Source organism: Rhinoraja longicauda, chromosome 39 (genome assembly GCF_053455715.1).
Source record: "Rhinoraja longicauda isolate Sanriku21f chromosome 39, sRhiLon1.1, whole genome shotgun sequence".
Classification (NCBI taxonomy): domain Eukaryota; kingdom Metazoa; phylum Chordata; class Chondrichthyes; order Rajiformes; family Arhynchobatidae; genus Rhinoraja; species Rhinoraja longicauda.
Window position 1 is genome coordinate 4,350,189 of NC_135991.1, and position 12,118 is coordinate 4,362,306.

At 47.2% G+C, this 12,118-nt stretch overlaps 1 protein-coding gene across 4 annotated transcripts in view; it reads right to left on the bottom strand.

The window, feature by feature from the left end:
- Positions 1-6,251: 6,251 nt before the first annotated feature.
- LOC144611131 (NACHT, LRR and PYD domains-containing protein 3-like) overlaps positions 6,252-12,118 on the bottom strand; it is an 85,022-nt gene continuing 79,155 nt past the window's right edge. For all 4 annotated transcript variants that reach the window (XM_078430197.1, XM_078430196.1, XM_078430194.1 and 1 more), the window contains one exon: positions 6,252-11,546. In XM_078430197.1, coding sequence (XP_078286323.1) covers positions 11,444-11,546 — 103 coding nt within the window. In that variant the 3' untranslated portion in view covers positions 6,252-11,443. The remainder of the gene's footprint in view (positions 11,547-12,118) is intronic.

The window sequence follows — 12,118 nt, forward strand, 5'->3', positions numbered from 1 at the left end:
GAAGGTATTTATTCACAAAATGCTGGAGTAACTCAGCAGATCAGGCTGCATCAGGCAGCATCTCAGGTCTCGACCCGAAACATCGCCCATTCCTTCTCTCCTGAGATGCTGCCTGACCTGCTGAGTTACTCCAGCATTTTGTGGAGAGATTTCTAAACAAGAAATGCAAGATTAAAGTTAACTCTGGGGGAAGACAAAGATGAAAGGTTGCCGAGACATTGATTAATGATGGTTCATTTCAACTCCACAAGTAAACATTGTGTCACGAGAGTATAAAAATCTGACAGATACAATCGGATTCTGAAATGGTTTGAGGTTGATGAACAGACTGCTTCTTGATCTCAAACTGACATGTTTGATCGACTCACCACCGATCAATGAGCTGTTTTAGTTTGTGTCTGTGCCGATCTGAGTAAAGTCAGATAGGGGTATGGGTAAAGTAAAAAAATCTCTCCTAGATTACCTGTCTTTTAACTGAGTAGGGTGTCGACCCGAAACGTCACCCATTTAATCTCTCCAGAGATGCTGCCTGTCCCGCTAAATTACTCCAGCATTTTGTGTCTATCTTCGATTTAAACCAGTATCTGCAGTTCCTTCCTACATATCTGTCTTTTTTGGTGAACTTACTTTTGGTGCCCAATTCTTGTTGCCTTCTTCATATCCACAGCCTGCTGGATGCCAGACTCACGGATTCTTGCTTCGAGGATCTCGCCTCTGCCCTCAGTGCAGTCAATTCACTGACGGGCCTGGACCTGGCGTTGAACTCGTTCACAGACCAATCTGTCCCCGCTCTCCAGCGCCTTATCCTGAACCTCCCGTGTCTGCAATGGATCCAGTGAGTGCCTCTGTTCGTGTATTAATGTTCTAATGTATATTTCTTTGTAAGCGTATTCTGTGTTAGATATGCCGGCTTTATCAAAGTTGATATTCGTGGTGTTACGAGTTTAACGATGGGTTCGGATCATTGTAAGACAGGATGCGAGTATTTACCATTTGTTAGAGGATGTTGCCAGGGCGAGTGTGAGCTATAGGGGGAGATTGAGTAAGCTGGGTCTCTATTCCATGGAGCGCAGGGGTATGAGGCATGAGAGGAATAGATCGGGTAGATGCACAGTCTTTTACGTACAGTAGGGGAATCGAGGACCAGAAGACATAGGTTCAAGGTGGAGGAAAAGATTTAATAGGAATCCGAGGGGTAACATTTTCACACAGAAGGTGGGTGTATGGAACAAGCTGCCAGAGCAGGTGGTTGAGGCTGGGACTATCCCATCGTTTAAGAAAAGGTCGGACACGTACATGAACAGGGCAGGTTTGGAGGGATATGGACCAAGCGCAGCTAAGTACGACTAGGGTAACTGGGATATTGTGAGCGAGTTGGGCCAAAGGGTCTGTACCACACTGTATCACTCTGTGACTCTCTGATAGCCCCTATAGTCAGGATCGAATCCGGGTCTCTGGCGCTGTGAGGCAGCAACTCTACTGCTATTCCTGAGCGCGGGACGGATATATTTACACGTGGTGTAATCGGTGTACCATCAAAGTGAGACATGCTGTGGGAATAGACCCATGACTTGTTGCACCAGCGATGGGCTCACACTCTGTTGGCAGAGATTACTCTCTCAACCCGACCGTGATCCGCTCACATTCTTCACAAAGGTTCCCTCACACTACGTGTTTTTGAGATATTAAATTTCTTTAAAAAAACGTACTGTTGCGGCAGGAGTTTAGAAGAATGAGGGGGGACCTCATTGAAACGTACAGAATAGCGAAAGGCTTGTATCCAGTGGAAGGGGTGAGGATGTTTCCACTAGTGGGAGAGTCTAGGACTAGAGGTCATATCCTCAGAATTAAAGGACGTTCTTTTAGGAAGATGAGGAGAAATTTATTTAGTCAGAACGTGGTGAATCTGTGGAATTATTTGCCACAGAAGGCCGTAGGGGTCAATTCAGGGGATATGTTTAATGCAGAGATAGATTCTTGATTAGTAAAGGTGTCAGAGGTTATGGGGAGAAGGCAGGAGAATGGGGTTATGAGGGAAAGATAGGTCTGTCATGATTGAATGGTGGTGTGGACTTGATGGACCGAATGGCCTAACTGCACTCCTATCCCTTTTGACCTTATGACTTCATGGCAGTTTGGCGCAGCGGTCGAGGTGCTGCCTGACAGGGCCAGAGACCCGGGTTCAATCTTTGTGGAGATTGTAAACTAACCCCCTAAACTAAGTTCAACGAGACCTTGTTGTCCTTCTACACCAGTCACTGAAAGTAAGCGTGCAGGTACAGCAGGCAGTGAAGAAAGCTAATGGCATGTTGGCCTTCATAAGAGAGGATTTGAGTACAGGAGCAAAGAAGTCCTTCTACAGTTGTATAGGGCCTTGGTGAGACAACATCTGGAGTATTGTGTGCAGTTTTGGTCTCCTAATTTGAGGAAGGACGTCCTTGTTATTGAGGCAGTGCAGTGCAGGTTCACGAGGTTAATCCCTGGGATGGCGGGACTGTTATATGAGGACAGATTGGAAAGACGAGGCTTGTATTCACTAGAGTTTAGAAGGATGAGAGGGGATCTTATAGAGATGTATAAAATTATAAAAGGACTAGACAAGCTCGATGCAGGCAAAATGTTCCCAATGATGGGGGAGTCCGGAACCAGAGGACACAGTCTAAGAATAAAGGGGAGGCCATTTAAAGCTGACGTGAGGAAAAACACCTTTTCTCCGGGATCTCCGGTTTCCTCCCACTCCAAGGATTCCACGTTTTTATAATTGGCTTGGTAAAATTGTAAATTGGCCCCAGTGTGTTCAGTGTTAATGTGCAGGGATCACTGGTCGATGCGGACTTGGTGGGCCAAAGGGCCTGTTTCCACGCTGTATCTCTAAACTGAACTAAGAGGAAATCAAAGGACACCTAATTTTGGAAACTCTAACATGGGCAGGACCTACACAGTGAATGGTTGGGCTCTGTGTAGTGTTGTCGAGCAGAGGGATCTAGGAGTGCAGGTGCATGGTTCTTTGAAGATAGAGTTGCAGGTAGATCGGGTGGTTCAAAAGGCTTTTGGCAATTTGACCTTCATCAACCAGAGTACTGAGTATATAAGTTCGGAGGTCATGTTGCAGTTGTAAAAGATGTTGGTGCGGCCACATTTAGAGTATTGTGTTCAGTTATTGGCACCATGTTTTAGGAAAGATGCTACAGGTTACAGGTTTATAGGCTAATTGGCTGGGTATAATTGTAAATTACCCATAGTGTGTGTAAGATGGAGATAGTCAAAAGTGATAGGAGTAGAATTAGGCCATTCGGCCCATTAAGTCTACTCTGCAAAGTGTGTGGGGCTCGCTGGTCGGCACGGGCTCAGTGGGCCGAAGGGCCTGTTTCCACGCTGTATCTCTAAACTCTAACCCCAGCCCTTGATATTGACAGTGTTGCCATCTCCACTCTTCATTCTGTTTCAGGCTGGAGCGGAATCCGTTCAGCATCGACGGAAAGGAACAGTTGAAGTCGCTGCAGGAAACCAGATCCAATTTGAATGTGATTTTGTGAGGATTGGCTTGGGAAGCAGGCGAGTCTGGTTTGGGCCATTCTCTGCCTCCCTAGCTTTTTACACCGTGCTCACAGATTGCACACTGACCGCGCGCCATGGACTAGAGGGTGTGAGCTCTCACTCTATGACTCTAAAGGGCCTGCCCCAGTTACACAATGTTTAAGGTGACTGCCGGTCGGTGACTGTCAAAGTACTAGCAGATCGCCGAAAAACTAAAATTTTTTTTACCGTACGACAATGTCTACGACAATCACCACGACAATGCCCACGGCAAGCTACGACAACCTACTACCTTGGCGACGCAAGCTGCCGACAACCGGCGACCCAGTCTTCGCGACCTAGGATGTCCACTACGACAGGGACTACAACAAGATACGACAACTGATGTCTACCTGCACTTACTACACTCCGAACTAGGCAGCGTACCATGGCAGAATGACTAAGATAATTCCTGGAATGGCGGGACTGTCATATGTTGAAAGACTGGAGCGACTAGGCTTGTATACACTGGAAGTTAGAAGGATGAGAGGGGATCTTATCCTTATATAAGATTATTAAGGGGTTGGACACGTTAGAGGCAGTAAACATGTTCCCAATGTTGGGGGAGTCCAGAACCAGGGGCCACAGTTTAAGAATAAGGGGTAGGCCATTTAGAATGGAGATGAGGAAAAACTTTTTCAGTCAGGGAGTTGTAAATCTGAGGAATTCACTGCCTCAGAAGGCAGTGGCGGCCAATTCTCTGAATGCATTCAAGAGAGAGCTAGATAGAGCTCTTAAGGATAGCGGAGCCACGGGGTATGGGGAGAAGGCAGGAACGGGGTACTGATTGAGAATGATCAGCCATGATCACATTGAATGGCGGTACTGGCTCGAAGGGCCGAATGGCCTACTCCTGCACCTATTGTCTATTGACATTATCTGAAGACTAGCAGCAAACAGCCCACTCCACAAGCAGAGGTCCACCACTTCAGGAGTTGTGAATCTGTGGAATTCTCTGCCTCAGAAGGCAGTGGAGGCCAATTCTCTGAATGCATTCAAGAGAGAGCTAGATAGAGCTCTTAAGGATAGCGGGGTCAGGGGGTATGGGGAGAAGGCAGGAACGGGGTACTGATTGACAATTATTCACAAAATGCTGGAGTAACTCAGCGGGTCAGGCAGCATCTCGGGAGAGAAGGAATGGGTGATGTTTCGGGTCGAGACCCTTCTTCAGACTGATGTCAGGGGGCGGGACAAAGGAAGGATATAGGTGGAGAGAGGAAGATAGAGGGAGATCTGGGAACGAGGAGGGGAAGGGAGGGACAGAGGAACTATCTAAAGTTGGAGAGGTCGATGTTCATACCACTGTTGAAACTGCCCAAGCGAAATATGAGGTGCTGTTCCTCCAATTTACGGTGGGCTTCACTATGGCACTGGAGGAGGCCCATGACAGAAGTGTCAGACTGGGAATGGGAGGGGGAGTTGAAGTGCTCGGCCACCGGGAGATCAGTTTGGTTAATGCGGACCGAGCGCAGGTGTTCGGCGAAAGCGATCGCCGAGCCTGCGCTTGGTTTCGCCGATGTAAATGAGTTGACATCTAGAGCAGCGGATGCAATAGATGAGGTTGGAGGAGGTGCAGGTGAACCTTTGTCTCACCTGGAAAGACTGTTTGTGTCCTTGGATGGAGTTGAGGGGGGAGGTAAAGGGACAGGTGTTGCATCTCGTGCGGTTGCAGGGGAAAGTGCCCGGGGTTGGGGTGGTTTGGGTGGGAAGGGACGACTGGACCAGGGAGTTACGGAGGGAACGGTTTCTGCGGAACGCAGAGAGGGGAGGGGATGGAAAGATATGGCCAGTGGTGGGGTCGAGTTGTAGGTGACGGAAATGTTGGTGGATGATTTGTTGGATCCGCTGGCTGGTGGGGTGGAAAGTGAGAATGAGGGGGATTCTGTCCTTGTTGCGAGTGGGGGGAGGGGGAGCAAGAGCGGAGCTGCGGGATTTAGAAGCGACCCAAGTGAGAGCCTCATCTATAATGGAGGAGGGGAAGCCCCGTTTCCTGAAGAACGAGGACATCTCGGAAGCCCTAGTTTGAAATGCCTCATCCCGGGCGCAGATGCGGCGTAGACGGAGGAATTGGGAGTAGGGGATAGACTTTTTGCAGGGGACCGGGTGGGAAGAAGTGTAGTCCAGATAGCTGTGCGAGTCAGTGGGTTTATAGTAAATGTCCGTCACTAGTCTGTCTCCTGTGATGGAGATGGTGAGGTCCAGAAACGGGAGGGAGATGTCGGAGATAGTTCTGATTGAGAATGATCAGCCATGATCACATTGAATGGCGGTGCTGGCTCAAAAGGCCGAATGGCCTACTCCTGCACCTATTGGCCCACAAAAGACCACAACACAAGCCCCTTTTTAGTGCCCCCCACACCCCCCCAAAGGAGTTTATTTTTCGATGCAGTGCATTGGTTGTGTTAGTTTTGTTTCAATGATTGAAATAAATGAAAAGAGTTTGCCTTTCAATGCAGTGAATTGCTTGCCTTTGTGTTTGTTTCATTTATCTAAATGAATGAAAAGCGTTCTCTTTTAAATGCAGTGCAATGCCTGTGTCAGTGTTTATTTCATTGGTCAAAATAAATGAAACTGGAATATTTGAAAGAGAAACTACTTAGAACTGCAATAACTTCAGACTCCAATTTTTTTTTTTAATGTTCAAAATCTACTTTATTCAAACAATGAAATGTGGATAACTACATACAAAAATCTTTTTTTTAAAAACTTCAAACAATTACAAAATATCCATGAAAAGTGGTCTGGCCAGACCTTGCTGTTGTTATGGTCAGGTCACCGGTTGATGTTGATAGTCACCAATTAAATTCATCCGTCCTCAGTACCGGCGACAAGCTACCACACCTGGCGCCCACGACAAGCTACCATCATCGGCGTCAGGCCAGCTGTCGCCGAGCAGAATTAATTCTCCGCAACAACCCCAAGATCTGCTACGACTCATTGGAGATTACTCACGATCATGCCCACGACACCCCGGCTGGCGAACGTGCGGGTGGCAGCCCAGTCGCCGGCAGTAGCCTTAAGAATTGCCTAACTGGGACAGGCCCCTTAAGAAGTGTGAAGATAAAGCCGGAGGGAGGGATATTGGTGGAAGTCGCGGCGTCGTGGAAGAGATATTTACACAACAGGATGGAGCACAGGATACCGAGAGGGGGAAGGAAGAGGTGTCATTTAAGGCTGGAGAACGTGACCTTTATACATTTTAGCTTAGAGATATAGCGCGGAAACAAGCATTTTGGCCCACCCAGTCCACACCGACCAGCGATCCCTGCATATTAACACTATCCTACACACACTAGGGACAATTTACAATTTAACCAAGCCAATTAAACCCGTACGTTTGTGCAGTGTGGGAGGAAGCTGGGGCACTCGGAGAAAACTCATGCAGGTCACAGGGGATGTATAGGCGCACGTTGTGGACAGGCGCACGTTGTCAGGATCGAACCCGGGTCTCCGGCGCTGTAAAGCAGAATCTCCACCACTGCCTCCCACTGTTGCGTTGTGTGCAACACGAGGGATCTGAGGTAGTTGTTGTTCCTCCATTCAGCATTGTTCCAGTCAGCTGGACCTTACATCTGATTCGGGTTCACCTTCCAGAGCAGCCTCCCATGGGGAAGCTTATTAAAGACCTTGCTAATAAGTCATAAGTGATAGGAGCAGAAATAGGCCATTCGACCCATCAAGTCTACTCCACCATTCATTCACGACTGATCTATCTCTCCCTCCCAACACCATTCTCGTGCCTTCGCCCCATAATCCCTGCACCAATCAAGAATCTATCTGTGTCTGCCTTAGAAAGATCAACTGACTTGGCCTCCACAGCCTTCTGTGGTAGAGAATTCCAAAGATTCAGCGCCCTCTGACTACAGAAAGACTCATCTTTAAATCTGAGGGTGTGACCTCTAGATCTAGAATCTTCCACTGGTGGAAACATCCTTGCCTCATCCACTCTATCGAGGCCTTTCACTATTCTGTACGTTTCAATGAGGCTTCCCCCCCCCCCCCCCCCACACATTATTCTAAACTGCAGCAAATGTCGGCCAAGTGGTGTCAAACGCTCATCATATGTTAACCTATTCATTTCTAGGATGATGCTTGTCAACTCTCCTCTGGACCCTCTCCAGAGCCAGGACATCCTTCCTCAGCTATCGTGCCCAGAATTGCTCACAATACTCCAAATGCGGCCTGACCAGCGCCTTGTCGACCCTCGGCATTACATCCTGAGGGCGGGTCGGTGGGGCAGCGGTAGAGTTGCCGCCTTACAGCGAATGCAGCACCAGAGACTCAGGTTCGATCCTGACTACGGGCGCCGTTTGTACGTTCTCCCCGTGACCTGCGTGTGTTTTCTCCGAGATCTTCGGTTTCCTCCCACACTCCAAAGACGTGCAGGTATGTAGGTTAATTGACTGGGTAAATGTAAACATTGTCCCTAGTGTGTGTAGGATAGTGTTAATGTGCGGGGAATCGCTGGGCGGAGCGGACTCGGTGGGCCGAAGGGCCTGTTTCCACGCTGTATCTAAATCTAAAACAAAATCTAAAAAAATCCGTTTTTGTATACAAGCCTTCGCAAATTAAATGCTAGCATTGCATTTGCTTTCTTTACTATCGATTCAACTCGTAGATTAACTTTTTGGGAATCCTCCACCAGCACTTCCAGGTCCCTTTGCAACGCCGATTTCTGGATTCTCTCCGCATTTAGGAAATAATCTACGACTTTATTCCTAAATTTAGAGATGCAGCGTGGAAACAGACCCTTGTGCCCACCGAGTCCTCGCGACCTGCGATCACCCATACACTAGCTCTATCCTGCACTCGGGGACACTGCAGAGGCCGTTTAGAAACATAGAAAACAGGTGCAGGAGGCCATTCGGCCCTTCGAGTCAGCACCGCCATTCATTGTGATCATGGATGATTGTCCACAATCAATAACCCATGCCTGCCTTCTCCCCATATCCCTTGATTCCACTAGCCTCGAGAGCTCAATCTATCACTCTCTTAAATCCATCCAGTGATTTGGCCTCCACTGCCCTCTCTGGCAGAGAATTCCACAAATTCACAGCACTCTGGGTGAAAAAGTTCCCTCTCACCTCAGTTGTAAGTGGCCTCCCCTTTATTCTAAGACTGTGGTCCCTGGTTCTGGACTCGCCCAACATTGAGAACATTTTTCCTGCATCTCGCTTGTCCAGTCCTTTTATAATATTATGTTTCTATAAGATTCCCTCTCATCCTTCTAAACTCAAACCTACAGTTTAACCTACAAACTGCATGTCTTTGGAATGTGGGTGGGAGCTAGAGCATGGGAGAAAACCCATTTGGTCACAGTCGATACTCCGAAAGTCAGGATTGAACCTGGGTCTCTGGCGGTGCAAGGCAGCAACTCTATGGCTGCCCCACTGTGCTGCCCAGCAATGGAGTTGTGCAGCCGGTCGGTGATGGACAATCTGGGTCACTTTTGCAGCGCATCTGGACCGTTGTGATGCCGCGCGAGTCATGTTTCCAAATGACCCGAGCTCAGAAAATGACAACGGCTGATTTAGTTTAGCATCGTAGTCATAGGAATCAGGCCCGTCAGCCCAACCTGCCCACTACAAATGTAGGATACTAGAATCATCGAGTGATACAGTGTGGAAATAGGCCCTTTGGTCCAACTTGCCCACACCGGCCAACATGTCCCAGCTACACTTGTCCCACCTGCCCGCGTTTGGCCCATATCCCTCCAAACCTGTCCTATCCATGTACCTGTCTGACTGCTTCTTATATGTTGGGACAGTCCCTCAACTACGTTAGAGACAGGAAACATGTTCCCAAAGTTGGGGGAGTCCAGAACAAGGGGCCACAGTTTAAGAATAAGGGGTAGGCTATTTAGAACTGAGATGAGGAAAAACTTTTTCAGTCAGAGAGTTGTGAATCTGTGGAATTCTCTGCCTCAGAAGGCAGTGGAGGCCAATTCTCTGAATGCATTCAAGAGAGAGCTAGATAGAGCTCTTAAGGATAGCGGAGTCATGGGGTATGGGGAGAAGGCAGGAACGGGGTACTGATTGAGAATGATCAGTCATGATCACATTGAATGGCGGTGCTGGCTCAAAGGGCCGAATGGCCTCCTCCTGCACCTATTGTCTATTGTTAACCTTTGCATTGCGAATCACTGTGACCAAGAGTAGCTGTAATGCAAGATTGCAACAGACAACAACCTGTTGTCTAATGTTTACTCCTCTGACAGCTTGTTCCATATACCCACCACCCTTTGTGTGAAAAAGTGACCCTTCAGATTCCTATTAAATATTTCCCCCTTCGCCTTAAATTGGTCCATAAATTCATCCCTCGTGCCCCCTGTAAATAAAAAAGCATTATTCAGAGTAGCGGTTTGCATGTCCCAATATTGAAGGTGACAAAACGATAAAATTAAAAACTGTTACAATTTATTATACATTTATTCAAAACCTATTTACACCGTTTTAGTTTAATATACTTAACAAAATTGATGTGCTTGCCCCAGTGATACAGGCTTAACAAAGTCTGATATCCGTTTGGCAAGAATCTGAGAGACCACATTTAATAACTATGCATCATCGGCGAGGCCAAGTGCAGGCTCGGCGATCGTTCCACTGAACACCTCCGTTCAGTTTGCCTCAACCTACCTGATCTTTAACACCCCCTCCCATTCCCACACTGACCTTTCTGTACTGGGCCTCCTCCATTATCAGAGTGAGGCCTAGTGTAAATTGGAGGAACAGCATCTGATATTCTGCTTGGGCAGCTTCCACTCCAGCGGTATGAACATTGACGTCTCTAAATTCAAGTAACTTTTACTTTCCTTCGCTCTCCATCCCTCCCCTTTCCCAGTTCTCTGACCAGACTTACTGTCTCCGACTACATTTTATCTATTTGTTTTTAACAAGTTCCCTTTTCTTGGTATTTGTTAAAAGCCGGGCTGCAGTATTTTGAATGAGCTGTAACTTGTAAGTTGATTTTGAAGGCAGACAGGTAAATAAGGCATTACAATAATCAGGTTTGCTGGAAATGAAAGCATGTATGAGATTTTTACAGTCATGTTGAGTTAAGAAAGGCCGTACTTTAGCAATATTTCTGAGGTGATAGAAAGCACATTTTGTTGCCTTATCCACTGACAGCCTCCACAGCCTTCTGTGGCAAAGAATTCCACAGATTCACCACCCTCTGACTAAAGAAATTTCTCCCCATCTCCTTCCTAAAAGAACTTGCTTTAATTCTGAGGCCATGACCTCCAGTCCTAGACTCTCCCACTAGTGAAAACATATTTTCCACATCCACTCTATTCAAGCCTTTCACTATTCGTTACGTTTCAAAGAGATCCCTCCTCATTCTCCCAAACCCCAGTGAATATAGGCCCAGTGCCGTCAAACGCTCATCATATGTTAACCTACTCATTCCAGGGATAATTCTTGTAAACCTTCCACTGGACCTTCTCCAGAGCTGACACATCGTTCCTCAGATATGGTGCCCAAAATTGCTCACAATATTCCAACCGGACGGACCCTGTCCAGCATCTTATAGAGCCTCAGCATTACATCCATGTTTTGTCTTCTAGCCCTCTCGAAATAAATGCTAGCATCGCATTTGCGTTCTTTACCACCGATTCGACTCCCAGATTAACTTTTTGGGGATGTTGCACCAGCACTCCCAAGTCCCTTTGCACCTCCAATTTCTGGATTCTCTCCCCATTTAGAAAATAGTCTACGCCTTTATTCCTACTACCAAAATGCATGACTCCACTCTTTGCTGCACTATATTCCATTTATATTCCAAGTTAGTTACCTAAAATTGTCGTTTCCAGGGGAGGGTGGGAAATATGTATCAGCCTTAAACATTCACATCCACGCTGTGGTACTGTTTATACATTGAGTTTTTCACAGTTTATAGTCAGTCCGGGCCTGGTTTGCTGGAGAGACTTCACCTGATTCTGTCCGTCTGAACTGAACAGATTCAACCCAAGCCTGAAACAGATGGAGAAAGAAAAAGGAAATAAACAGATTGATGTCAATATGAAGGATGGGGTTAACATTTCAACAACCCTTTAGAAGTTTAGAGATACAGTGTAGAAACAAGCCCTTCAGCCCACCATGTACACGCTGACCAACGATCACAAGCACAATAGTTCTATCCTATCAGGGATAAACACAAAAAGCTGGAGTGACTCAGCGGGACAAGCAGCATCTCTGGAGAGAAGGAATGGGTGACGTTTTGGGTCTATTTTTATATGGTTCTCCTTCCTTATCCTACCTGGGATCTGTTCTCTGGAACGCACGAGGATGGGGGGTGATCTTAGAGGCGTACAAAATCATGAGAGAAATAGATCGGGTGGATGCACAGTCCAGCATAGGTGAATCGAGGACAAGAGGACATATGTTTAAAGTGAAGGGGAAAGGATTTAAAAGGAATCTGACGGGGTAATCTTTTCACACAAAGGGTGGTGGGTGTACGGAACGAGCTGCCAGAGGAGGTAGTTGAGGCTGGGACTATCCCAACGTTTAAGAAACAGACAGGTACATGGATAGGACAGGTTTGG